At 47.9% G+C, this 27,966-nt stretch overlaps 7 protein-coding genes across 7 annotated transcripts; 3 read left to right on the forward strand and 4 right to left on the reverse strand.

Moving 5' to 3' along the window:
• Positions 1-141: 141 nt before the first annotated feature.
• ura7 (small subunit rRNA maturation protein UTP4) lies at positions 142-3,502 on the reverse strand. Its single transcript, XM_032090860.1, has 3 exons — positions 2,216-3,502; positions 1,929-2,161; positions 142-1,862 (listed from the first exon to the last, which is right to left on the reverse strand). Exons 1-3 carry the CDS (start codon positions 3,270-3,272, stop codon positions 297-299), a joined length of 2,856 nt encoding a protein of 951 aa, XP_031934846.1. The 5' UTR covers positions 3,273-3,502; the 3' UTR covers positions 142-296.
• A 3,716-nt stretch (positions 3,503-7,218) lies between these two features.
• Positions 7,219-8,777, forward strand: BDV37DRAFT_276873 (uncharacterized protein; the record flags this gene model as incomplete). Its single annotated transcript, XM_032085644.1, has 6 exons — positions 7,219-7,246; positions 7,317-7,321; positions 7,357-7,427; positions 7,610-7,678; positions 8,183-8,279; positions 8,742-8,777. 6 exons carry the CDS (start codon positions 7,219-7,221, stop codon positions 8,775-8,777), a joined length of 306 nt encoding a protein of 101 aa, XP_031934847.1.
• A 4,455-nt stretch (positions 8,778-13,232) lies between these two features.
• On the reverse strand, positions 13,233-13,974 carry BDV37DRAFT_55401 (uncharacterized protein). The gene has a single exon (XM_032090863.1). The coding sequence runs from the start codon at positions 13,767-13,769 to the stop codon at positions 13,362-13,364; it is 408 nt and encodes a 135-aa protein (XP_031934848.1). The 5' UTR covers positions 13,770-13,974; the 3' UTR covers positions 13,233-13,361.
• A 1,337-nt stretch (positions 13,975-15,311) lies between these two features.
• BDV37DRAFT_289354 (cyclin-like protein) lies at positions 15,312-16,630 on the forward strand (the record flags this gene model as incomplete). Its single annotated transcript, XM_032088441.1, has 2 exons — positions 15,312-15,524; positions 15,587-16,630. The coding sequence occupies 2 exons, from the start codon at positions 15,312-15,314 to the stop codon at positions 16,628-16,630; spliced, it is 1,257 nt and encodes a 418-aa protein (XP_031934849.1).
• Positions 16,631-16,864: 234 nt separating this feature from the next.
• BDV37DRAFT_55404 (uncharacterized protein) lies at positions 16,865-17,710 on the reverse strand. The gene has a single exon (XM_032090864.1). It carries the CDS (start codon positions 17,566-17,568, stop codon positions 17,098-17,100), a length of 471 nt encoding a protein of 156 aa, XP_031934850.1. The 5' UTR covers positions 17,569-17,710; the 3' UTR covers positions 16,865-17,097.
• Positions 17,711-19,125: 1,415 nt separating this feature from the next.
• On the reverse strand, positions 19,126-19,436 carry BDV37DRAFT_276875 (uncharacterized protein; the record flags this gene model as incomplete). Its single annotated transcript, XM_032085645.1, has 2 exons — positions 19,126-19,238; positions 19,352-19,436. The coding sequence occupies 2 exons, from the start codon at positions 19,434-19,436 to the stop codon at positions 19,126-19,128; spliced, it is 198 nt and encodes a 65-aa protein (XP_031934851.1).
• A 7,075-nt stretch (positions 19,437-26,511) lies between these two features.
• BDV37DRAFT_265542 (uncharacterized protein) lies at positions 26,512-27,836 on the forward strand. Its single transcript, XM_032083792.1, has one exon. It carries the CDS (start codon positions 26,696-26,698, stop codon positions 27,731-27,733), a length of 1,038 nt encoding a protein of 345 aa, XP_031934852.1. The 5' UTR covers positions 26,512-26,695; the 3' UTR covers positions 27,734-27,836.
• Positions 27,837-27,966: the final 130 nt, after the last annotated feature.

Here is a 27,966-nt window from a genome sequence, read left to right on the forward strand (position 1 = left end):
CGCCGATAAAGCAAATAATCGATCAGGCATCACCGTTGTATGAATAACTTTTGTATGTATGAGTCTCTAAAAAAAGCACATCCTGCTAGCCGAACAAGGAGAAATGGATATTCCTGTACAAAAGCGCCAGACATCGGGGCCCTATCAACTGGGAGGTGGGTTTCCAGCGGACAGTATTCAAAGGCGAGAAAAGAAAAACGTATAATGATGAATCGCTTGCCATGCCGACCCGCACATGATACTCCAATGTCACATCTTCACTCGGGTCTAATGCACTGTACCTAAGGGTGACTTGATCACTCATAGTCCCTAACATAGCGACCCGGAAGCTCAACGTCCCACATGGGCCGCTCCACAACTGCGACTTCTAAGTTACCACTATCTTCTTGTTCCTGTGATTCTTCATCTGGTGCCTGAGGGTTCAAGGGTACAATTCCCAGGATATCACGGTACTTGTATGTGTGCCACCAACGACGTGCCGAATGTGAGTTATCCGCGGCCTGCACCAGCTGTTTCTGAGAAGGCGTGTCGCCATTGACAGCGGTCTTGTTAAGCTGCTTCTTGGGGGTGCTGACGCTACCTTCGAGGTTTCCTCTTCGTAGGCGAGCCAGGTTAGAATCATGGCTGGCTGTATAAGCTTCATCGTGATCGTATGCTTCATCATCTTCATCTGCCCCACGAGGACGCTCTTTCTCAAGAGAGATCAATTCAGCTTTCGACTCGTCGCTTCCTACGATCTTGCGAATCTTGGAACCAGGGAAAACGTCAGACTGTGCTAATGGAATCTTGTCACCGGCACCGGTATTCGGCTTCTTTCTGTCATTCTCCTCATCATCCAGAAGCCCACGCTTGCGCTTTTGGGATGAAGACTTCTTCGCAACCTGCATAGAATTCTGCCCATCATCATGAGTGTCTGCCGAAGCACTCAGCTCTTCTGGAGACGGAAAATCTTGGTTCAAGTCGAACATCCACAGCCAAGAGGTACCGTAGAGCCAGAGACGTTCACGGGCCTCGTTCAAATCCCAAACACAGCCCATCGCGCGATCTTTTACACCTCTAAACTCTTCGGGTAAGAAGGCTTTAGGGTTTCTCCTTGACCAATCCGACAACTTTCCATCAAGAGCATCAACTTCCACCAGTTGGTGCTCACTCGTAAGGGCCATCAACCGGCTTTCAACCTTAGAATCCTGACCCGCATCGTCGGCCAATAACTTCTTTCCGGCCGAGTTCAGAGGACGGAAGGACAACAGTAGTACGCCGGACTTGAGACGAGGAATTGGCGATTCAGCGGCTGTGAGAGTCCAACGCTCACCCTCCACCACTGGCTGTTCATCCTCATCATCAGAATCATCATCGGAGTCTTCGGCAGCATTGGCTTTCGCCGAGGTCTTTGACTCAGCTGTCTCTAGCGACCAGGCATCCACACACCCAGAAAGATCTCCGACTGCAAAGATCTTGCTGTTTTCAGAGAACACGGCGCATCGGATGGTCTTTTCGTACTCTCCCAAGGTACCATGGGAAGCCTTCTCAAAGCGAGCATGACGAGTAGCTCTGTTAAGTTTAACGAGTTGGGTTAGGACCTGGGGTTTCTCCTGAGGCGATGAAGCAGGCTTGATCCTGGCTAAGTAGGTAGCACTATTGGGACGAACGACGCAGATCCACCGACTATCGGGGGAAACGGTAACGACTCGAGCTCCGTCATTGGCGAGTGCAGATGGGATATCAAGCTTTTGTATGCGGAGAGTTCCTTTCTCATCACCTTTGCGCCGCCGAACAGAAAACACTTTGACGCTGGATATCGTAGCAACGACTAAGATCTTTCCGTCGGAAGATAGCATAGCTGAGGTGATATTCTCTTCGCCCTATCATGTGAACAGTCCATTAGAAATGAACTTCATAAGCGCCGATACTGGTTGATCTTCACATACCTGGATCAGGACCTTTCCAACCAACCGGTGCCTCTGTCCATCAAGGTTGTCTTGCAACGATGTGGGGCCGCGGAACAGGCGCCAGATGCTAATCTCTCTATCCCAGAAGCTCATGACCAGTCGAGATGAAGGCGAAGACGCAAGCTGTGGTATTTGAGGCAGACTCGATAGCTTTCTGTGGTGCTCTTTTCCGAACTCACGTAAAGGTAAGACAACCGGGGTGGCGTCAGGTCCTGATTCTTGTCAGCCAACTTTGCCAATGCTTGGAATATAAGATTAACTCTCACCTCCAGAAACAACAACACTAATGTCCCTCGTCTCGTAGACAGCAAAGGTCTTCACGTCGTGGGTATGGTACCGCCGGTGCATCACCTCCACCCATCGGCCTTTCTTATCGCCCTTCTCCCCAGCTTTCTTTTTATAGACGACTGTCCTCTGGTCCGCACCTCCACTAACAACTGTGTCTCCATTTGCACTCACAGCGATGTCCAAAGTATCAGCCACGTGACAATTGAGTCGTTGGATAAGCGAGTAATTCTTGCCGTCCCAGAAACGAACTTCACCAGCAGAGTCGCCAGATACAATAGTGCCGTCGGGAAGGCACTTCACAGACCAGACCAGCAATTCCTTCGTACCACCCGTCGGTCCCTTGCCCAAAGAAATTGTTCGCAGGAGTTGACCATTCCGAATATCAAACAGGCGGATTGAGCTGTCCGCATAGCCGGCCACGATAGTGTTACGATCTTGGAAGGTGACGCTAAGCACCCTGGCTCTCTTTGTAGAAGGTCGCATAAGACGAAGGAACCTGACATCATTGTCGGCCGTAGACAAGATCACGATAGATCCATCCGCGCATCCCGCGGCGAGGTGTTGTCCGGTGTACTCTCCTTCCGCTGGAGGCAGCCACTTGCCATCCTTGCCCCGTTTCGTAGGCTGCCATCTTGGCTGAGCCGCTATGCACCAAATCTCACCATAATTTCCACTTGAGTGACGCAGGGGACGGCCTTGTTCGATATCCCATTCAGTTACCGCAGTCGAATATCCGATACTGAACAAGCGCAGTTTTCCGGGGATCTTTGAACCATCGGGACCAGACTCAGGCGGATCGAGTGTCCAGGTAAGTCCTTCTATGCTTCTATCCTTTCCTCCACGGAGAACAGTCTCTTGAAACCATGCGCCGCGCAGTGGATTCCAAATTTCTATATCACCATTTGCGCGACCAACCGCGAGTCGGAGGGTAGGGACACCACGTCCCGCAAGTTCTGCAGACGGAGGGTGGGAGAATGCGAGCGCATTGATCGCTTGAGGGTTATAAGAAACGAAGCGGCAGCGGTGAATATCCATTATGATTAACGGCGTAATGCGGTAAAATCGAGCTTAAAAGTCGACGAAGCTTGTGCTTGAATGGAATGAAAAAAAAAAATGAAGTAGATCCTCGTTGGGAAAGAAAAAAAAGACCTACCCCGGCTCTCAACCTGTAGAGCCGACCGCTATACAATCATTCCGTTGCTGATAAAGAAAAAGTCAAAGATATTTCGAAGGTGTCACTGTTGTGGTTGTGACCTTGATGTTGCTCTCTCTCTGTCTTTTTTTTTTTTTTTTTTGATACAATTTTTAGCGCCGCGGAGGTTCCACCAAACGTGCTCGATCACGTGATCATCCCATTGTTGCTTGTAGAGCATCAAGCAAGAAACTTAGACAAAGCACGAGGCTACTTTCTTTACCTAATCTCTCATTATTCTTCTTTAGAGATTGAGATTGGAACTATTCACAAAAGCATTATTTCATCATTTAGCAAAAAGGAAAACCAATTGATGTACGATCATGAAATGCACATAGTATGTACTGTAAATTAATATACTAGTATTTCAAATCTCTTTCAGGTCCCGACAATAGTTTTGACCGATACAAGAGAATATCTAACAAATGAGGAGCGATTGTATGTCATCAACACAAAAAAAGCAAATATCAAACTGATCTGATGATCAAAGCCCAGTCTGCACTCTGGCGTAATGCTACTCTGGAGGACAACTAGAGATCGCATCAAGGGCCTTCCAACGAGTCAATACCCGGGAATGATTATAGAGATATTCTTTGTTTCAGCTGAAGGAAGCACCGAGACAACTTGCGCCTAGCGTGGTGGGACACCAATTACCAAGGATACTCACCTTGGCGAACTCCCAAAATGTAGTATGGCCAACTCCCTGCTCTAGTTTCAAATTATAACGCCAAGCAGTGTTGACAGGGAAAATAGGCACTGCAAAGCCTATCATTGTTACTCCAGTGCTTGTGGTACACTTTCGTGGTGGGCCAAAGCACCATATGACTAGGTTCTTGAAGCACGCAGGTAGTCAAGGGATGCATGTCCCCTATCATTTGAAGCATATAAAACGCGTAGCGCGAAGTCCTGTATGTAAGCGACATACGCATGCAAAGCTGTAGGTGACCTTGAATTCCAAATTAGCGTGGTGCAAGCCGGTCCAAGAGAGCGTATCAGCAAAAGTGAATCTTCTCGCACTTCACCTAAGAGTTATCAGTCGTAGACAGCCTCACATGCGCTGTATTTGATAGGTCCATATAGGTCCATTTAATATAGACGGACTGCCACGTCAGAGAAGCCCCGGTTATAGTTCCGGCCTTGCATGCTACCAGCAGACGGCTAGCGATGCAGTCTCCGTTATTCGAATGATGTGATAGGGCGCAATGATCCAGGTTTGCCGGGTTACCACACCACAGAAAAGGGTCAATTCCACGGGATTTAGGGCCGTAGAGACTCCAAGAAGGTGGACTTCAATTGTCTTCTGGTTAAAAGAGGGGGTGCCTCTGTATGGCTAGGCAACCTTATTTGTCGGCATCAAGAACGAATGTTCAGAAACCAGAGATTGTTAGCGAGTGGGGAAGGATTCTCTGAATTTCTCCGATGGATTCACCAGGCTCAGCTGAATGGGGTGGCCCCAAGATGGGCGATATGCAGTTTAATTCGATCTCGGGCTGTGCGCTTGCGGGGGTGTTGTTTGATAGGCACGATCCATGCCGTGAACGGGAATCGAACTGAGCCGCACACATTCAGACGACGCCACTTTCAAACCAGTCGAAGACAATCCCCGGGAGATAAGCATTCATGATTCAGATCATCGGATGATTTGCCATAATTGCTCAAAATGGTTCAAAGAGATCAATATCAATGATATCCTGGCTGGCTATTTTTGTTTCGACACCCAAGATGATGGGATCCATGGCTCAATGAAACTCTAAGAGATACCATACCTCGATTGGAAATATGAGGGCATACTGAATTGCAGATCTGTTTCCGATAAGCTGTGTTGGAGTACTTCCTCTCTTTACCTTCTTTCCGCGGTGGCGTCAACTACGCGACCATTGCCTCATGACTGATGCCCAAGTTTCAGCGCCGTGCATTCATGGCACAGTAGCTATGCGCGAGTTCTACTTGATAGCATCAAAAGCGCGACCAGCGTTGACTGTGCAGCAGTGGGTGCGCTGTGTTTACATCTAACTGACGCTTTCTTGCGGCCATTGCATGTTTGCATGGTGGCATAGGTTTGCTATGCGACACATTTGAAGAACTGGCCCTCGCTGGCCCCTGGTAAAAATGGTTCCCAACAATCCCCAAGTCGTGCGACGACTTCATAGAGTTCCGCTCGTATACGCTTTTAAAGTTCAGCCACTAGACGATGTAGGATGGCACCAATGGCAAGTGGCGAGAGGCTGATGTTGAATGCCTCAATTTATGGGAATTGGCACTAAGTACTCGACAGATTGAAGAAGGCAGTGGCCTTATGCCCTGTAAGGACACCTCCAACTGTAGGGATTCCAAATATGGTCAAAGGTCGAATCCCATGGTAGGGCGTAAGAGTGGAAGACGGTCGGATCTTGGGTTCCGTTAATCAATGAGAACAACGCATGTGCGTACTGTGTGCAGCCATCAGGATTATCTTTAGTAATAATGGTTATTATGTCTGACTCGATTCAGGAGGTGGCTGATGTATTGGTCCAGGCGTGTCTGCCGAAATTAGCATTTTGATATGCTGGGTGGCACATATCCAATTGCAGGCGAGGTCCATATATTATTCCCCGGGAACTTGCAAGGAATCCAACATTTGGACAAGAAAAGTGGAAAAACCAGCCATTAGCTCGATGAACCATCGCTGGACCAATTAACCCCGGGGTTCCATCCTGGTCGTAAGGCACGAACGGACGCGGGAAGAAAGCTTCTAGACTAGGATTACTGGAGAGCATCAAGGCAGGGAAAGGACACGCCGTTTTGGCAATAAGCGCGCTGGCTTTGCTCAGGCGACCATCGAATCAGCGCGCATAGAGGGCCTCTGAAGTCCACGCCAAGCATCGCGGCGAGATTACGCTTTATGTCATCGCGACCCCCTTAACTTCGGGGAAGAATGGTCCCGCGCGACCCTGGTCAAGGGCTTGGATAAACAGTAGGCAAGGAAACGCGGCTTGTCTGGCGATATCAATAGCGTGTCTGTTAGATCCCGCCAAACGGTTTGGTGAAGGACAAAAGTTCGAGGTCTTTCGATGAAGGTGTCGGACGGAAAGAAAAGGGGACATTCTGGGGTCAACCACTGAAATGAAGAGATTAGTTACCTAGAATAGAAATGACTGGGAACCTAATTTCGCATCGATGATCGTGGCTCATAACTTCCAGGCCGGGGCACCCGAAACGTGGGACGCGAGTCAATCAATGACGCCATGCAACTGTCGAAAATGAGAGAAAATGGTCAGGACGCGCAGTATTTGTGTCTCGCACGCGACTCTTTGTTTTCTGCGAGCCTGTGACAAATGTGAAGCAACTGACTTACTGAATACCTATAGATTTGCTGTAAAGAGCACTCTTAGTATACGACCAAGTGTAGATTTCTTTTTCAGCAACTTATCATTGGACGAAGCATCGAGCGATAGCTGAATAATCGTCTAATTATTCTTCCAATTTTCCATTTTCTTTTTTTTTTTTTTTTTTTTTTTTTTTTTTTTTTTTTTTGGTAGAGCTTTGGGGTTAAATGTGGAGTCGTTTATTTACACTACAATCGGACCCATCGTAGATTTCACGCTAAGCCTTTTCTACCCTAGCACTTGGCCTTGTATGTATGTACGTACAAACCCTTACTCTGTATCGTTCTCGGCTTTCCGAACCGGCATACAGTACAGCGTTAGGTACCTGAGTACGCCATACAAGAGGATTTTGGTTAACTTGACATACAACGCCTCTATATGCCGTCAGAACGTAGCTAAAAAAGAAGCGAAAAAAGTATGAACCATGGTTGAGGCTCTCCGCTGCCCCAACTGTGAAAAAATAGCCTTACCACAAACGGTCATATTGTCTTGCAGGTTCTGACTTTTAGCGTTTCTGCTTAGTAGTCGTTATCAATCAGCAGGCCCTTCATTCGCTGTCGAGTATATTAAAGGCTCACACCCTGCATGGGTTTCCCACTTTGTGAGAAACGATTACCATGCGATATGTTGGATGTAAATGCCTCAATTGCTGAAGTGCGTCGGCTATTATAGGGCACACTACCGTATAGTCGAAGTGTCCTTCGGAGCGGGAGCAATATTGATACATGGCTGCATGCGTTATGACACGGAGATTGGAGGTTAAAGTAATAGTTCGATCACTTGATCAACTACGGATATGCGGCTTATACGAGCAGAGTGGCAATTGCATGGATTCGCTTTGTTTCGACCAAAGGCTTGCCGCATGATTCTTGGTGGTGGCACAAGTGTGTTTCGTCCACCACCATAAAAAGAATGCTGACTTAAGAACTGTCAGAAGAGACCAAAGTGGATCCACATAGTACCACTGTGATTTTGCAAATATTATTGGTCTCTACGCTCGGTAGAACCATGACTGGAGATAATAAAAGGGAATTAAAATGAAACGACGAGGATAAGAGAGACAAAAGAAAAGAAAAATCGGGGAACCTTCTGCATTTGCCAGATCTACATATACTCTCGATGCACACAGCCAAGGTGTACAATAGTAGATACATCAAAGGATGTGCAGCCATGGGCGTATAGAATAATTATTTGCAGAGTATTGAACATCTCTCGACTCATCCAATGCCAGGATATGGATCAGATCAGCGACCAGAGATCAATCGTGAGCTATTTTGGACCAATATGCGACGGGAATCTGATACATGGACCAATTCTATGAAGTTCTTCAGGTTTTCCAGAACACCGCTTGTTGACAGGTTTTTTCTTACCAGCTTTCGCCCTACCAGGCCCACATCATCCCATATTCCCATACCGACATATCCAAATTCGCTTAGTATGAGAATCGCAGCCGCTACTTCCGGCTACCGCCGTTTTGTGCGTACTGTATGTACAAATGTGGCCAACGTTGAAGTAATCGTGAACCATTCGTTCTCGTAGGTGGACCAAACTGTCGGAGTTGCGGGGCTGCAGATTGACTTTTCCTGCCAGTATGAAAATGCTGCTTAATTAACCCTGAACGACTGCCATTTGGTAGAAATTTACGTCTCTCTGTCTCCTGTCTCTAGGCAACCGAACGAACGCAGGCAAGGATGATCTTTTATGTATGTCCCTTCTGATGCCTGGCGGTCCATCATGTTCGGTTTCCAAGGTGGCAAGGTGAGTGGGCGGAAGTAGTATCCTTTGCTACTGTATTTTTCGAGATCCGCAGTGGGTTGGCACAAAATTTCAGCGTCCCGATTGCGGTGTGTTTTTATGGCGCAGTGAACTAGGATTTTCGATAGAATAGAGACAAAAAAAAAAAAGAGTAATATTTGCAAACGCTATATTACAGACTGGCCTACAGAGTACTATTGTCATACCGCCACTGCGTTTTCAGCCTAGTCTTTTGGGTCATGTTAAACGGGAGGATTCGATGATACATCAAGAAGTCTGGTTGTATTATCGTTTACCACGTACAGATACAGCAGACCAGAGCATATATATTACATAAAATAAAGGGTTACAATTCTTCAATTAATTCCAAGGCAAACAGTGATATACGCCTGAAAGTATGCAATAGTTCTGCGCCGAGTAAGTTGGGTCCGTTGTTGCACCAACATCATTAATCCATAATCTATAATCGTATTACCATTTTGGGTAACAGCAAGTATGCACCTGGGTTGTTGGGACCATCCTGAGCGATTTGAGTATAGGCGGACGATGCATGGGACCGTGCAAGGACAACGACAAGTTAAAGTAGGCGAACGACGAGAGAAAGCGATGAATATAAGGTCTGCAGGTACACAGCAAGGGGAGGTCTATAATTATCTCGGAAAGGCACCTCGAGCATCCGCGCAAGTAGCCAAGTCACCTTGAAATTGAGATATGCAGATATACTTCCCGTAGGATGTCGGCAGTATAATATGTATCTGTTCCCAACGGACCCCCTTTGATCTATCTGTAGCGGAATTGCCACCCTCAGCTTTCCCAAAGGAGGCGTAATCGAGCATATTCGTCGGCGAAGTAGTAATCGATACACGGGGCGGCAATGCCACTTTTCGCTAATTTAGGCAAGGACACCACTACGCCCCTAGTCGTTACCCCATGTTTTGAAGGCTGTCCATCACAATAATGACCAAGAGATTAATATAACTACAGGAAGACTTCAACCTAACTTCTACTAACGGAAGGTCGTAAACGACAAGCTGCGCCTCCCCACCCCCTTTTAAGCTCTGTCTGTGTCACAATGGCCTGATATTTTACTAGGAGACAAGTTCGAACTTAAGTTGCGCTGACAATATTACATAAGTACTTCAATTGCTTGGTAACTAGTGAGTTACAGACATGAGTGAATTATGGATACGAGTTTCCAACCTGCCATCGCCCTAAGAATTTGAGGTCTTAGGATAATCATCCCTGTTAGCAAGTGCCCCTTTTACCCCTGTATTATATGATTCATTGTACTCCGTACCTGAGTATCTGATGCAGTCGGTAAGTCAGTGAACATTAACTAGTTAGGTAGTTAAAGCGATATCCCTGGCTTAAGTAATTGGGTTAACTAACTATGACGGGTTAATATTGCGACCTTAAGGGGTTGTACTGGGGACGACGGATTTGGATAGCGGACGCTCGGAAGAATGGAGTAGGGCGATTATCAGCACCACACGCAATCGTGCATATCACGAAAGACGGCTGTCCCGTTTTCAATAGTCTACTTAGATCGTACCACGGATTGATCCCTCGATTTTGTCGGAAGAGATGCACATGCTTTCCGAGGATCGAGCCGATACAACGCCAAGTAGAGAGTGGAAATGATCGCCTCAAAATGCAAGCTAGGATATGGCCGTTCCAAGTTGAACAATGAGCTCCGGTGCAGGGATAGAATAGCCACCTTATTGCATAATGAGACTCCCAGTTACAGAAGTAATGCATCTTGATGTGGGGGAAATGAACTTAAACTACTTCCAGCCACCTCAGCCACTGCCAATTTATGAAGGAAGGCATGTATGTATATGTCGATGTATGCGAGGGTGGATACTATAGTCTTTGTCCGAACGATGGAGACGACCTACGAACTGAGGCCGGAGATCATATCCAGCCCAGAATATGAAAGCTTCCCGAGGAAGCTACGGAGTAGAGTCATTAGAATGCTACTTGAGATTGAAGGTCGGTAACATGGACAGATACAGTCTGAATTGGATAAGGCGGGCCTTGGATAATGGAGCACCCCCAGCCAGTCGATTGCGCCCCTTGCTTTGTTTGCACCGTCTCACAGTGTCTGTGTATAAAGCTGCATCCATAGTCAAATCTAACCAGCTTTTTTGGTGTTAGCGATGAAAGAAGGGGTAGCACAACGCCGTTAATTGGAGAAATCTTTTGCCATTGACTGGATGATAGGTGTCCAGAATTATAACTTTGACTAGACCTTGCTGAACTGAGCGTCTCCGGATATGTTGCATGGTAGCAGATAGACTGCGTGTCACCAACGGCAGGACGCATATAGCTTCCGTGGAATATACGTGGACTAGTAGTCATGCCGTCTGCGATCGCGAGGATCCGATGACGATGGTGAGGTGACAGTATATCTCCCCGGACAATCGATGGTTAAGCCATGTGTCCCGTAGAAAAAGTACCAATTCCCCGCAAGTTGTACAAATGCGTCGGAAGTAAAACAATTTTTTTTGATGAGATCGTCCACCTGTTACGACAGTGTGGGTAGCCCCTCCTTTCTGTTGGGTTTCCATTCACAATGGAGCATCAATGACGAGATGGACATGTGTTGAAGAACTGCACGTCAAAAACGCGAACAATAGATGAAGAAAAGCCCTACCAATCAGTAAAGAGGATCCCGTGTAGCGGATTCATGTAATTAGGTTCAAAGGTCGAGATCAACCGAATATCGCGTCGCTCCGGCGTGTCGTGTTCATACATAGTTCGGTAGTAAAAGTTTGACATATGACTTTCTCCACGGTAAATCATGGTTGAGACTCCTGGTGTGTCAAAAACTCCAGTCGACTGGTCGAGGGATGTACATACATAAGCTCGGGAGAGGGGCGTCGAAGATGGCATTGACTGGTCGTGAATGGCTGCAGGAGACACGCGATGGAGCGGACAAGAAGTCAGGGTTGAGCCAGTCAGCAGTCTATGACGGCGAGACGCGACCGCTTCCATGTATGTATGTATGTATGTATGTGTTATGTAGTATCATACCTCTACCGAAGTGCGCCGTAAAATGCGAACCACTCATTGATGGTTATTTACAGACCGTCAGCAGCTGAAAACTAAAGTCGGTTACTCCGCAATTTGTGGGTAGTCGTCAAATAGCATTACGATTCTTGAATATGCTAGGAAGAGGCTAGTAGTCTAGGGTTATCCAGCACCAGAGAAATCAAAATATCAAATGAGAAAAGTGACTTCATCATACGCTCAATAGCCGGTAATAAATGGCATGGATCTATCCATCGCTGTACTGTACTCCGTACTTTTGTATATATACAGAGAGATATCTTTCTCTAATGGAAGAGAAAGGAGTAAAAATAATCACTCGTTATTTTCTGCTGCAGACCGCAATGTGAAATGCTGGCTTACCTACAGTAGTGTAGTTTTCAGTGACGCAGCGTACACATTATGACCCAAGGATGTAAGTCAATAATGGAAAGTGTTAAAAAAAATTAGTGGTCACTGAGCCAAGGACCCGAGGTGTTCCTGGAGGGAGTCAATGGCTGGTGAGGACTGGTCGGTGACGACGGAGATCACCCCACCGAGAAGCCCACCGAAGGAGCGCTGGTGCTGGACGCCGTGCAGGTTAGAGAGTTTAGATGCAGCCTTCAAGAGCGAAAATAAAATAAAATCAAATAAAATGGTAATAAAAATCAAATAATCAACTAATAACTATATCCTGTATAGATAAACAAAGGCTAGCCATTGAATGTATATTAGAAGATATTAAAGGGAATACGACCGTCAGCAAGCATTGCAACGTAGGATATGTATTTCTCAAGCTGGAATCTAGGGCTCAATGGGTCTTGAAAGTCAATGATTGTTATACCTTGATACGGAAAGTCTGGCTCCTTGGAAAGAAGAACGACACAGAAAGCCGGAGATAATTAGTAGAAAGTAACCTTGTACCGTGTACGGCCGGTCAGTCAGTAATAGGTACCAGGTACCTTACTAAACGGCCGGAATTACGTACCTGGTCGTATCAATGGTATTAACTTTCGCCCTTCAGTAAGGGCTCCCCTCGATCCTGTATGGGCCTAGGCAGACTTCCCTCCTAAGGACTCCGTACTATTATAATGCTCAATGCGATATTCTGCAAATCAGGACTAACTAGTAGTATGGCGACCGACCTCATTACGACTATTGTTGCGCCGCTGAGGATTGATGGAACTCCTATTCTCGAATTCAAACCTGTGTCCTGTATCATCCAGTAATTCAGTCTAGCCCCCTCCGCCCTCCATACCCTTTGATTGTGCCACTGGTGGTTGGAAATGTAGGCATGAGACAAGGCAAGGCGTCGTTTTGTCAAATCATTCAATTGTTTCACAAAGCACTGGGTATGGCATTCTTTTTTTTTTTTTCCCCCTACAGTTCTAGGAGGCGCAAAGTAGGGTCCGTTCGTAGAACTCTCAGCCAACGCTGGTCGGCGAGGTGAGGTATAATTGAGACGGCGCTGAAACAAGGACCGAACCATACGCTTACCCGATACCTTTCAAACTACTATTACTACTAATTAATACTGGGAATACTAAACACGATCCTCAATACGGGAAAAGCGTCACACTTTACCATACGGTGTGGGCAGAGGTAACCTGCAGCGACTCTCGAGACTTCTATCTCCGACTCTGTCCCCATTTCTGATTCTCTCTCTTCTTTTCTTTTCCTCTACTACACCCGCCTGGAGAGAGATCACTCCTCCTCATTTTTTCTCTCCTCCTTCTATCTTCGCCTCTCTCCCTTTCCTCCTTCCCCCCCCTCCTCCTTTTTCTAGCCTCCCGCCAATTCTTGGAGAGATCTGAGACTGGTCTGCCGGCAAGGATACCGTTGACGGAATTGTCTATATCTGTTGACCCCATCTTCAGCCTGTTGCACTAGCTCTCCAGTCGAGCCGTGTCCGTCAGCTTCTTTGCTTCGACGTCCTCCTCTTTCGACGTTTGTTAGCTCAAACGGCGATTCCCCTGACCGCCGGTGTCCGATCCGTGACGTCGACGTTGAGATCCCCTGATCTAGCTTCTGCCGGTTAGAAGAACGACCAAGAAGGGCTTTTTTTTTCCATCTTTCTTCGTCTCCTTTTCTGTCATAAGCGTTTTTTTGTGTATATGATTTGTATTTTGTGGTGATTTCTTTGGAGGTGAGAGAATTTTCATTTCCCCCCTTACCCTGGTGAAGCACCATTCCCCCATTCCCGCGTCAATTGTGTGTGTCTGGGACAAGACTAGAATGATATCTGCATGTGTCGTTGGTCTTTTATCGATATGAATCCGGTAAAAATTCACTGTGTGAATACGCCCAATGTGTTGGTGAATGCCAATGGTTCAAAACCGACAATTGCATAAGAAATCTGAATCGGTTGCAACCTTCAACACCTCCGAAACGTCATGCTCTCCTCTGGAGCAATTGGCCTCCTGCATATGGATTTCAACAATTCCTCACGATTAGACAATGGATAGATCGGGGCAGGTCGGCGACCGGTTGAGAGAACCTTGGATAATAAGAATTGGCTGGAACGATGGGTTCTCGTGAGGTTGGAAGATTAGGGTGCTTTCCAAACGCGGGTCCTTCGTTCTGGATGGAGTTTATCTCATCAGCCGTTCATATAATCTGCAAGAGGGGCTCGCATTCTTGAACGCTGAGGTGGTTCAAGGGGTCTTGAGGTGCTCTGGAGGGCATGGAAACTGTCAAGAGCGGGCATACTTCGGCTCCTACTCCAACCTATGACATGCCCAAGCCACAATATTACCACACAATTGAAGTCTTGTGCACAATTCAAATAAGGGATTCGGAAAGACAAAACGTCTGGAAAGGACTCAGTGGCTGACATGACTTCTTCCGGCTCCAGGAGACCGATTTTGATCTTCCCCCGATACCTTTTCGCTTCAACTTGACCTCACTCCCTTAACTGTGGAACTGGTCATTGAACGCTCCGTTTGCATTATCTCGGCCGTGTACAAGACACCATTCATACACCGGAGAGCAAACTGTACGTCGTAACATTCTTGTTGCATTCTGACTTCCCCTGACGATCTCCCTATCCCTACATAGGGCTCGTGCCTGTACTCCCCTTCCGCATTCCGGAGTACCCCAATAAGCTTGCAACCAAGCGCCGGTTCCTAGGGTGAAGACGTTCAGTCGTCCTTCGCCTTTCGAACTGGTATTCTACAGTCCACAGGTGACAGATCATCTCGTCTTGTCCCAGCCTAGATGCCAGACTCGCCGTCACGGTAAGGGTTGCACCGTGCCCTCTGCCCGAAGGCTTTAATCTGGGTTAGTACTCTTATCCCCGGGTATCCCCCTTATCACCTCCCAAGACTCTTTTGACTTTTACCTTCCTTCATCAACCTTCCTTAACCTTTCATCTTTGCTTCATCCACCTCTCCTTTCTCAATTTCTTTCTCTTTGTCCTTTGATTTTTGCAGCCTGTCATTCTCTCAAGGCTTTAAACTTTTTTAATATCTAATAATAATTTTACTAACAGTCTCTCCTTTAGCTCCGGCCACGAAAGGCTTCAACTAGTTGTCCGGCTCCCTTGCTCCTTTCCAATATTCAGGCTTATCGTCTTTGCACTGGTCCTTAATATTCCCAACTAATTCCGCTCATTAATTCGAAATAATCTGGCGACTGTCATTCTCTCAATTCCGTCGTTTCCTGATAGACTCGCTCTGATCAGGTCCACTCTTTTTAATAATATCACCGTCGAGATCGACATAATTCGACATCATGGCCTACCACAAGCGTCCTACGTCCAGCTATCAGCCTTGCGAAACTTTCTTTGTGGAATCGTACGAGGACTTCCCGGCGCCCCGTATGGATCCAAAGGAGCACGCGAAATTGATTGCTCGCGAGCGCCAGTATGCCATTGCGGATGAGCTGTCCAAAGTTGCCAGCGATGAGTTCCGTGATGATATTCTGTCTCACATGCTGGACATGGATGTTGGTGACCATATACTCTAATTAACCCGAGTCACTCTGAGCTAATAATATCTTCATCTCAGGCATCTACCCTCCCTGATGTTGAATCGATCGATATCCAAACGGAGATTCAGTGGTTTATGCGCCCTTACTTGCTCGACTTCTTAATCGAAGCCCACACTGCCTTCCAGCTGTTACCATCGACCCTCTTTTTGACAATCAATCTCCTCGATAGATACTGCTCAAAGCGTGTGGTCTACAAGAGGCATTATCAACTGGTTGGGTGTGCGGCCTTGCTTATCGCAGCAAAATATGGTGACAAGAAGGATCGCGTGCCCACCATCAAGGAACTGAAGTCTATGTGTTGCTCCCTGTATGATGACGACATGTTCACACAGATGGAGTGGCATGTCCTGCAGACTTTGGGTTGGACGATTGGACACCCAACTGTGGACAGCTTCCTTCAGATGGCTGTCATAGACACATCATACGACCCGGAGGTCGAACACATGGCATTGTACATCTCGGAGATTTCTCTATTTCACAGAGAGTTTGTGTCCAAGCCATCCTCTGATCTTGCTAGAGCTTCATTAGCTCTTGCGCGGTGTATCCTTAACAGACCACAGCCACGCCACACCGAGTGGGCTTCACAATATGATTCGATGACGTTGGTGGGCTTGTCTCAGCAGCTTCATCAGCCTTCACAAATTTTGTTCCGGAAGTATTCGTCGGCTCATTTCTCCAGGGTGTCGAAGATTCTAGAGCAGTTCCTGGCTCGTCAAGCCTCGGCCGCTAGTTACACCCCAGCAAGTCCACCCTCAGACGTCAACGTCGAGTCCAAACCATACGACGGTGAGATTGGACTTGCTACTCCGCAGAAGGCTCCCCATCCGTCGAACATGCCACACGGTTATATCACGCCGCCAATTACACCCGAAAACGATGCCTTTGTCAATGGGGGGAACACTACCTTCGTGAAAGGGGTCGCAGGGACGAGCGCTTGCTCTCCCTCCCCTACGCCACCACCGAGCATGCAATATGTGGACTCTCGTGTATATCAAGAGGCCACGTTCACCCAGGGGCAGCAATTCCTTCAGCCACAAATGTCATTCACCACTAGCTACTGAATGCAACAAATCAGTTGAGGGTGCTTTCAGTCAATAGTGTATCAGTACATCAGTGGATAACAACATCGGTACATTTGGTTCATGCATAAGTGCTCGATCTGGTTTATGTCTATCATTGATATTCTCAATGCTCGACCGATCACCTATGTGGTCGAAACTTTGTTCTCTTTTTGCATTTTCGTTTTTCTAAAGGGCATACCCATTTTCTTGTGTTTTCATCCCTTGGGAGTTCCAAGTTGCATCTCATTCTTATATCTAGCATTGCAAGCGCGAGCCGTTCGAGTCTTAAATTGCATTTGCCTGTTTACATTTTTTTATTGAATCATTTCCTATTTCATTTGTGTGATCTTTCTTTCTCAGCCTTGTTGGAGTTCTATCCCATTCAGCGGCACCCAGGTGGCAGTTTGTGCTTGCTGACCTGAGGACTCTATATTTGACTCCCTTTGACCGAACTTCCCCCATCCTACTCAAATACATACACTAATGTGGCATAACCTCTCACCTCCCATGAAATATACACTTCTTTTTTCTTTCACAGGCAGAGAACTACGCTGTCTGCACCATTCGGAATCTTGGCTGATGGAGAGAGGTCCCCTCCAAAACAAAAAAAGCAGAAAAAGACCGAAACCAAAAAAGACAAAAAAAAAAAAAGCAAAAGCAAAAGCGCCTGAGAAAAAAAATCTTCCACGCAAAAGCTGCGAGGTAAAAAGTGTTGACATAGCTTTTGTTACCCCTAATGATTTGGACAGCGAGAAGGTATTTGGACAGGTGGATGGACTTGAGCGTTTCCGTGTCAGGTTGGACACATTTACCTCTCTGCTTTCTCTAGATTTCCTCTTCTTTGTTTCTACTTGGAACCCTACCCTTTTTTTTGTGGCTCCCAACAAACCACACGGGAGTGTCTTATTTTGGTGGATGAGCTGAGATGAGATGAGCATAGTATACTACTGCGATGAGAAGATCGTGGTAGAATTCAATACATGATACCTTATGAACAACTGCTCCTGTGTAGGATGATTCGTCTATCTTCGATGAAGTACGAGATTAGTATCACGATTTCGATTGCATTCTGCAGAGTAGCAGGGGCCCTTTCATTCCCTCCATCGACTGAGATCTACTCTTGCTCATCCTTCCCGGGTAAGTATTCCGGCGTTTGATTAATGGCTCTCCCTCCCTCCCCCCCTTTACTGGGTCCCAAGGCATGTACGTATGTCCCCTTTGTCACCCTGCCATTCCTGGTCTGAAATGTACTCCCAGTCCTACGCCCTGGAAGTCCTTAGGGCACCGCGCACTTTCTTGTCCGGCAGTTACTTGAAAATTGCCCCATTCCTCAATTACTCGACCCCATACTGAACAGGAAGTAATCAAGCAAGAAGCGAAGTTCAGATAATTATAATATATTATTATATCCGAAATTACTAACTATACAAGCATAGTTGCTGTCAATAGATATCACTAATTGCACAGAGATATAATCAAGGATAATGTAGTCCTTCCATCCAAAACCAAAAAAAAAAGAGAGAGCAAGCCATCCAGTCATGTCGGGCGTAAGATGAGAATCCAGTGAGCGAGTTGAATTGGAATCCAGTCCAATGCCCAGCATCGAGAAAGAATCCAGGAGAGTGAGTGACATGACATGACCTGATGATGTGTACCCAATGAAAAAAATAAGAATGGTGATATAGCCAACCACCTGAGATTATTCCCTAATCTCCCCACGCTATGCGGAACGCCGGATCTGGATCGATCAATAGTAGCCAAAAAGGAAAGCAGAAAAAGATAAAAAAAAAAAAAAAAAAAAAAAAAAAAAAAAAAAAAAAAAAAAAAAAAACAGGGTAATATACACGTGTTGTAATGAAGGGAAGAAAGGGGATCAGAACTGGCTCATGGTGTCGGGGGGGCCCAACCACCAAGTAGGTACACCGCTTGCTGAAGAAGTCTAATGGACTTCGCTCGGGCGGTGATTGCATGGTGAGATGCAAGGGTGCTGGTACCTTGAAGCTTCAATGGAAGGGCGACGACAACAGAGTTCATGCCAGTTCCGGGGGAATGTATCATGTGCTTTGAAGCATAGGGTGAAGTGGGTAAGGGATAAAAGGCGCACAAGGAAAGGGCAATAAAGAAGAAGGCAAAAACAAACAAACGACAACCCAAACTCGTAAAAGTACAGTGGCATCAGGAATATGTATGTATACAAGGGCATGGATGTATGAATCCGGGGATCCCAACAGGGGGGACCTCAATGAATGAACGGTCAACCACGGGAGGGAACTAGCATCAGGGGCGGTCCAGAATGTAGAGCGAGAGAGCGTATCCGCCGATTGCCGGTCTCGAACGAGAGACGCGGAAGACGAGAGAAACGAGAAAGTTGCGCTGCCGATCGCTCGCCTCACTTTGGGAAAGCCGCGCGGATAATCAGCTGACTAAGAGCCCGTCTCACACCCGCTGGCCAGCAGCAGGTGACCGGAACCCAAACGCTGGCACCGTTCGTGTGTTTACTTCCACCGCTGCTTGTCCCAATCGGATGGTCTTGTTTCGTCGTATATTTGTCCCCCCTGGTTATGAACGACGACGGGAGGTTGCGTTCGGCGTGGACCGGTGTTGGACCCTATGACACCAGAGCGGTTCCGTTAGTGACAGCCCTAGTGCAAGTTGGAGATACGGCCGGGGTGCAGAACGGGGACCATCATGTATAGGAAGGGTCCAAGTAGTACTACATACCTCGCAGGTCTGTGACAACCACCCGGTCACCGCTACTGCCAGTGCTGGCCAAAGTAGAATTGGACTGGTTGACCTTGTGAGGCATGATGATGGTGGTGATGGTGGTGGTGGTGGAAAGATGTGTTATTATTGTTTGGAAAGTAGAGCGGATGGATTGTCGCGAAGGGAGTAGAGTAGATAAGAGGTTTGATATGATATGGATTACTCGAGGTAGAGAGAAGAGGGCGATAGAGGACGTATATAAGGTAAGGCCAGTGGCGGAGCAAGGCAAAGTCTAGAAGCCCAGGCAATCGTAGGCAGAACAATGAGGTCAGGAGGATGAAGGAGGTGTGAGAGATGATTGATTGTTTGTCACAGAAGAGTCTTTGAAGCTTGATTGATTGTCTAATGGTTTGAAGTGGGTTATGGGGAGCGGACGAGGGTGGCCTTTTGTAGGTTTCCTACAAGTATGGGGAAGTATGGGAGAATCTATCCGAAAGGGAATAGATTCGATCATCTTGGGAATTTTAGCTTCGAAAACTAGACCCAAAATTAAAAATAAATAAATCAAAAATCAAAAATCAAAATAAAATAACAAAAAAAGGCAGACAGAGAGAGACAGGAAAAGGCACAGAACAGATCCAGAAAATGAAACTAAACTAGTCATAGGGGGGCCCGCGAGAGATCGGTCATCTTGCAGTGATTCGAACGACTATACCAAGAACAGGCGATGATGTGGATAGCATATTGGATGATGGGACCACTTCCAACGAGGGACGTCATCTCTCTCCCCCAATAATGCAATGAGAAATGGGAAATCAAAAAAAAAAAAAAAAAAAGATAATACTGCTCCCTCATAATAACATAACCTTCGACGCGAAGCAGACCAAGGTTCTGGAATCTGGGATCAGAAAAGGGTCCAAAGTGAAAGTTCCCTTCATTGACTTTGGGACTCCACCGCCTCTCTTTTTGCGTTGACTGCCAGGGGCAGAAAAATACATCCCAAAATAAAATCAATTAAAATAAATCAATTAAATTTAGTTCGAAAAGACGAGGCGGCGAACCGGAGAGCCCTGACACCCGTCCCTGATTGGCCACTACCGACGCATCGTCGACGGGATGCTCGTAGGGATGATGGTCAATGATTATCTTCAGTTAATCAATCCATCAATCGATGACAGCCCTCGGTTTGGTCCGACTTGCCAGTTCGCTGCCTCCTACTACAATCTCCTCTGCCTGACTGTGACCCAGGCACAGAAAAATGACGGCACAATGGCTCCAGCCACACGCCGGGGTCAGGGCTTGTCAGCGCCTGATGAGGCTGATTCAGGAACTAAAACCGAACTCTTCATCATCGCCCTGATGTGGCGGTGGCAGGATGAGACGGGGAGCCAACTGGTCCAGAACAATAGTTGTAGCTTCGCTTGGAAGATCCTAATGAGATAGATGCCTAGAAGGAGAGATGATCCGTCGTCATTTCTGCCTCAGTTTCATCCACGCCAGTCCATGTGTCCAGAATGAATGATGCGTTGGTTGTATTTTACGCCCTGGAACCGGGAGGCCCGTTTCCTATTGGCCCGTAGACCTCCGGGTGGTTAATTTACAGCTTCGTGTACAGGTCAATCACCTGATTGCTATTTATATGGACATTCCTCACGACCACACCGATTGTTATCCACATAACATACATCATTACTTGGATAAGTACTGGAGAAGTGACTTTGAAGCATCACTTTCCGCACCATTTCGGAGCATCCCTCTCCCCCCTACTCAAAGGCGAAGGTACCTTCCATAAGCTGTAACTCTAAATATGGTAGATCCCAACCGGGTTTAGCGCTTCTGGAACTCAGCTATGGGTACAAACGTACAAACTAAGCAAACGATACCCATGGTACTACGCGGAATTAAGTAAACACCTCAACCTTTTTCCACCCCGTACTAGGTAAGGTACTAAATGAGCTCAAGTGGAATCCATCCACTTCGTCTATTCCCCCCTTCGAGCGAGCTTCAGGTAGCTCCGACGGCATCAGGTCGGGTGCCGGTACTTACCACTACCTACGTAATACATCCCATACTTCCACACCCAGCATACGTGCATGTCTGGTCTGGCTCGCTCACAAACTACTAAGCAACCATTGCAGACGCCATATGCCACTTCATCACCCGCCAACAAAACACGGGGTAGTTTAATCCGTCCAGAGCGAACTGGAGAAAGACCTCCCCGTTAATTGAGACGCGAGCTAACCCCAATTCGTTTGCCTTACAAGTACGTACGGTTGGATGAAGTGCCAACTGTCCGAAGTACGGAGGGAGGAGGTATTGTTACTCTCGCCCTAAAAAAGTTTAGACCCCAATACCAGCTCACTAAACTAGCCCAGCTCGGGTTAGCCTACCTTCTTCTCTCAACCAGAAACAAGACGCAGAACACTCCAAGGCCCCGTCACTCAATATCATACTACTACTAGTAGTAGTACTTTCGTTACCCCGGAGGACTTGCAGATGTACAATACCAGCTAGTCCCCAAATAATTGCGCAAAAATGAAGGTCAACCGCCATACCTATCATGCGGTGTACGGATGACAGTCTCCGTAAACTACTATAAGCTAGTCGACTAGTAGAGCACCACCGGAAATGGAAGAAGATAAGGGCCTAGTCTAGTCTCGTTCTAGCCTGGATTGAGTCTTCGGGATGGGAAAAATGATGGGGAATGGATCCCTATCAGCTGATCGCTTCGTTTTCTTTATTGGGGCTCGTATTGAACCATTATTGTGAGTTTCACCGCTAGAATCGCTGCATTATTGCTGCTCTCCCTCTCACTCCCTCTCTCGATTTTGCTCGGGATTTCTCCCTTTGGGGGGCAGAGGGAGGGGTTGGTAATGATCATCGGAGAGTCAGTCGGGGTTTCCATGTTGAGGGGGTTCTGCTCGATACCATGGCACGACGGGCATTCCTGGAGTGGTGCCAAGTGTACCCATCTCGCTGTACGTAAGTTGATACTACGGTTTTGTTGGTCGGGATACTTACTGTAAACTATTCCATACACTCCGTACTCATCTTACATAATGAATGATTTGTTCGGCTTAGTCAGGAGCTGAGTCCCATGGATTGAACCACCACTGGGTCGAGGTATCTGTATATCGAGAGGTTTAGGCAGTAACCCAGGCATTAATACATTCATGATGGTAGAAATCAAATAAAAGAAAGAAGAAAAAAAAAGTACGATACGTGAAACACGAAGCCCGAACGCTGTAGTGAGGCACTCAATCACATCGACCTTGACGCCCAAACACCTAACCGGTGATACTGCCAGATAAGAGGTTCCCAGTCCATAGCAACCAATCTGCATCTACGGACAAACCATCACGGCCGTTGATTGCCTGCCCTCTTCATCCGTTCTTCCCACCCATTCATACTTCGTCGAATCCCCAGTGTTCTCCTCGTCGGTACGGGTGCCGCGCCCTGTAACATCGCCATCGTAGTCGTGTGATACGTGGTCGCTGGTCGGGCACCTCCAACAGGACCTTGAGGTCTTTTAACCTCGCTCGCTGCCCACTCCCTCCCGGCTTCGCCCTTGTCGGATATTTCCCTACCCTCGTCACCACTGCGCAAGATCGGTTTCGCCGTGGGCTTTGAAGACGTCGCCAGCCACGTGTAACGGTTGGGGTCCGACGGTTCGAGAATCGGACGGGCTGTTTGCAGGCGCTGCGCCTGTGGTCGATACGTCGAGAAGTTCGTTGGGAGCACGTTTTTATTTTTGCCCTCGGCCGTCGGCCCAATGGCATTGTTTCGATCGCCAGGGGTCGTGTGGCAGTGTGTCGGTGCTGATTCGCTAGATTTCGGTTTGGGCTGAGACGAAGGCTTACTGAAGAACCCGGATATGCTCTTCTGCGAAAGGCCAACCGCACTGCGTCCTGATGTTCCGGTTCCTGTTGTTTTTGATTTGTTCTCGAACCCGAGTTCCGGCTTTTGTTCCTGCCTAGCGGCTGGGTTCGTCGCGATATACTCCCGCGCCGTCGAGAATCCAAGTGACATGGTAGTAGGCACAGACAAGTTCGAGCCATTCATTGTATATGTTGACGCAGACATGTACGTGGTTGTGGTTGATATCGAAGATTCTCGGCTATACCGTGGTCTTTTAGCGCTAGGTTCCTCTCCATCGACTGCTCTAGAGCCGTCCCATCTAAACACAGCGTCCGCAGCCTCTCGACCGTCGACCGTCCATTGGTCATCCAGTATGGAAGGTAGTGAAACCTGACCCTCGAGCATAGCCTCGGAAGTCGGTCTCGGCCGCCGTAAGATGTCAGCGATTCCATAGACGATCTGTTCATGCAGATTAGGTCCTAATAACCGAAACCGTGATTCTATAATCCTTTCCGGAAGGAATGTTGATACATTCGTCGTCTCACCGCTGCGGGATTGCTCGAGGGGGTAACTCAGGTACAACAGCGCCTGCGCTCTAGTCATGGCCACGTAAAGCAATCGTCTCTCTTCGTCCGAATCCTCTGCACGCGAATGAGGGATAATGCCGTTATACACAGCCGGTACGAAGACCACCGGCCATTCCAGGCCTTTTGCGGCATGGATCGTGGAGATCGTTACTCTCTCCTGTGATTGCTCACCTTCCTCTCCCTCTTGCTGAAGAACCTCCGTGGAGAGCGCCACATTCGCCAGAAAGCGCGACAGTGCCTCTTCTCCCGGATGGGCTTGCTGCTGTGAGAGGCCTTGAATTTCCGGAAGGCCATCGTCCTGTTCATTCGCCTCCCCAGCTGCAGCCGTATCTTCCGCTTGGCCCAGAAGTTCCTCCACGTTCGCCCATTTGTTCTCCTCATTGGTACCGTACGTCGATGTAAGATATTCTCGGAAGCAAAGCTTCTTGATTACAAACTCGAGAAGCTTCTTCGGAGCCGAACAGTCGGTGCATTCGAGGAGTTTCTGTCTCGACGACTCAATCAGACCGACAAAGGCACCTAATCCATGGCTGGTTGGCTTCGACAGAGTCTTTTCGGTCGACCTGCGACCTTGTGCCACGTCTTTTATGAAGTCCCAGAAAGGCTTGCTCGTTTTTTCCGCGCCACTCATCAACGATCGAATCGATTCTTCACCTATTTTCCTCGATGGAACGTTGATAATTCGCAGAAGCGCATCGGTGTTTCCCGGCTGGCTGATAACTCTCAAGTAGTCCAGAAGTAGCTTGATCTCTACTCTATCGAAAAAGCGTAAGCCTCCGACCATCCTGTACGGCATTCCCTGTTTCCCCATCTCCGATTCGATCTGTCTCGAAAGTGCGGCCGACCGGAGCAATATCGCAAAGTCCGAATACTTCAGCAACTTCCCCGTCAAGGCAATGCATCTTTTAATTTCGAGAACGATCCACTGAGCTTCGGCCTCTGCTGTTGGCAACTTTCGCAATACCGGCATCGTCCCTACACTATGAGTTGGCTGCAGCCTCTTAGCCGGCCGCGACGAATCTTGTTCAATGACATCTTGAGCTGACCTCAAGATGGACCCCGAAGACCGATAATTATCCTCTAACAACACAACAGAGGTGTCGCTATACAGCTGCTGCATACGTGTCAAGTTCTTAATCTCAGCCGATCGAAACCCGTATATACTCTGGTCCGGATCCCCGACAACTGTGATTCGTCTGTTCTGGGATGCGAGAAGGTTCATCAACTCATACTGGATATGGTTTGTGTCTTGGAACTCATCGACTAGGACTGACTGGACATTCGAAACGCACTCCGGGTGCTGTCGAAGCAGCTGGGCGCACCGTAGAAGTAGATCATCGTAATCGAGTAGATTCGAATCGGCCAGATGCCGTTCGTACGCTTGGTAAACCTGAACAAACTCCCGATGCTCTAGCACCTTAGAGCCCTTCATATGCTTCGCTTCTAAATCCTCCGGCGTCACCCCATGAGCCTTTTGGTACGAAATCCGCGCGCGAGCCATATTAGGCTGGATATTGAGTTGTAGCCGCTTGACAATCCTCTGCCGCACACAGAGATCTAAGTAAGCAAATTACACCCCCAAACAACCGCAATCATTAGAAAAGCATACCCTAATAATGGCCAAACCATCCCCGGAATCTGCAATTCCAAATCCTTTCCGCAGCCCAATCAAGTACCCATAAGTCACCAAATACCGTCGACAGATGGAGTGAAACGTCCCCAGAATCAATTTCGACTGCACCCGGTCCCCAACCAATTTTGACAGACGCTCCCGCATCTCCCGGCTCGCTTTGATGGTGAACGTGCAGCAGATGACATCTTGCGGTCGATAGCCATGATGGGAGAGGAGGTACGCGACGCGCGCCGTTAAGGTCTTTGTCTTTCCTGAGCCGGGCGGGGCGAGAACTTGGAGGATCGATGACGGCGACGACACGGCGGCTCTCTGCGCGGAGTTCAACCCATCCAGTATCGAATCCATGTGTTTTGGGGATGATTTGGGCGTGTTGGGGTAGTTTGGACTCGATGGAGGGTTGGGGAGTGACGCGCCCTTATCGCGTGGTCATGTGATTTTATGTATACTGTGAAGTATGGATGCTGTAGGTTCCTCGGTCGTCTCTCTCTCTAATGTGGAGGTTTTTCGAGGACGTCTTCAATATGATCAGGTGATGGGCTTGAAAATATGCTAGTTTCGGGTTGTGACATTGGCCTTCGTCCAGTCTGGAGAGCGTACCCTAACTGGGCGAACAGATGTATGGCTCCATGATATACATCACAACATAGACTTGAATATCGGCCAGGTATACGACATAGCAAGTGCAAGATGGCTTATATAGACGTAAGGTCTCCCGTCATGTTACTAAGTATATGAAAACAAAGAATATCTGCTGGGTACAGTAGTATATAGACCAAGCAGAGGCGGAAGTGTACTGGATTGAGGAATTTTGCGAATGTGCAGAGCTCCCTTTGCACATCGAGGTCTAATTAGCCCCGTAGCCTGGATTAAAAGTGGCATTTAATTCAACACTGACAGATGAACGGATTGTATGATCTTCGTTAGATCTGTTTATCATTATAGATTAAGTCCATGCGGTGGACCTCTGCTGCATGATCATATAGTCGTACTGATCAACAGCGCAAGCATAAGTACTAGGTACAGGATGCTCTTCTCAGAAGCCATACCTTCTACTTCTATAGCATGCCCATCACGTACAGACGATGAGGTAAACACTAGCATTTTACTGACTACAGTGCCTGGGTGGTTAAGCTTAAATTATATTTGGACTCTGATCATCCGACGCACGGGCCGCATTTGATGATTTCCCCGGGCGTTTAGAAATGTGTTCCTGGCGTCATTTTTTGGTCCTCTCCGATCTTCATCCTCTCACTTTCACCATCTACACCCTTCGGACCTCCCAGAATGGGCTGGCTAGGAGTGGCTACACTCATTGCGACCGCATGTTTCCTACTTTACCGTCACCCTCCGTCCAGCTGGACGTGTGAGCCCTCCATCTCTCCACCTCCGCCGAAACCAACCCTTAAAGAGCCAACCGATCGCGCCATAGATGAAGCGAAAGTGAAGGATGATTCCAAACCCCTCGAAGAAAAAGATGAAAATGCAGAAGACTCCCAGTCAACACCCAAGGCGTCTGCATCGAGTCCGCCGTCCCTCGAAGTGCCCACGCTTCATCTCGACAGCGACCAGGCTGACAAGCCGGCCATCACTACCGAGAACCAGGCCGACAAAAAGCCAATCCAGAATGGATCAGCGAAGCCCTCAGAGCCGGTGACTATCGCAGTTAATAATGCTGCCATGCCTCCTCCACCACTGCCCACCGCAAGCACTTCCTCCTTAATGCCGCCCCCGCCGCCACCTCGACTCCGTCCGACAATGTCCCAAACCCAACCACCACAATCCGCCCCTGCGGGACGATACCCCCCGCGCCCAAACCCAGGCAGCTCCCTTCGTCCGCCACCGTCTGCTGCAGCGTCCCTACGTGTACCACCTTCCAGTCGCTCCACAAGCAATAGTCTGGCGCCCGTCAAACTCACCGCACAGCCCTCTAATTCATCGAAGCGGGCGGTTCTCGAACCAGGCTACTCCCCCCTGGATTGGGCCGCGCTTACATCGAACCCCAAGAACAATCTGCGGGGTGCAAATCTGCCCCCAACTCTGGTCAAGGTGACGCCGTCGATGCTTAAGGCGCAGAACGGACGGAAGGGTCGCGATGCCTGGACTTCGTACCAGGGCAAGGTCTATAACATTACGCCGTATGTCCCATTCCACCCCGGCGGGAAGGGCGAATTGCTCCGTGGTGCTGGCAAGGACTCAGCGAAGTTGTTCATGGAGGTTCACCCATGGGTGAATTGGGATGCCATCCTGGGGGAGTGTCTTGTGGGCATCCTCGTTTCCGAGAACGATGGAGCGGCCGAGAATGCGCTCGATGCTATGGACTGATATATATATTTCTTTTCTGCTTTGGTTTCTCTTGAATCGTTTATAGACTTGGAGACAGCTGATTGTATTATACTAGAGGTTTCGCATGATACCCAGAGATACAGACATCTACATACATACATACATATATACATATATACAGATCAATTTCGAAGTCACTGGCTCTCTACTTCCGGGATCAACCGACGACACCCATAGTAAAAAAAAAAAAAAAAAAAAAAAAAAAAAAAAAA

The sequence above is a fragment of the Aspergillus pseudonomiae genome (assembly GCF_009193645.1).
Source record: "Aspergillus pseudonomiae strain CBS 119388 unplaced genomic scaffold BDV37scaffold_153, whole genome shotgun sequence".
NCBI lineage: Eukaryota > Fungi > Ascomycota > Eurotiomycetes > Eurotiales > Aspergillaceae > Aspergillus > Aspergillus pseudonomiae.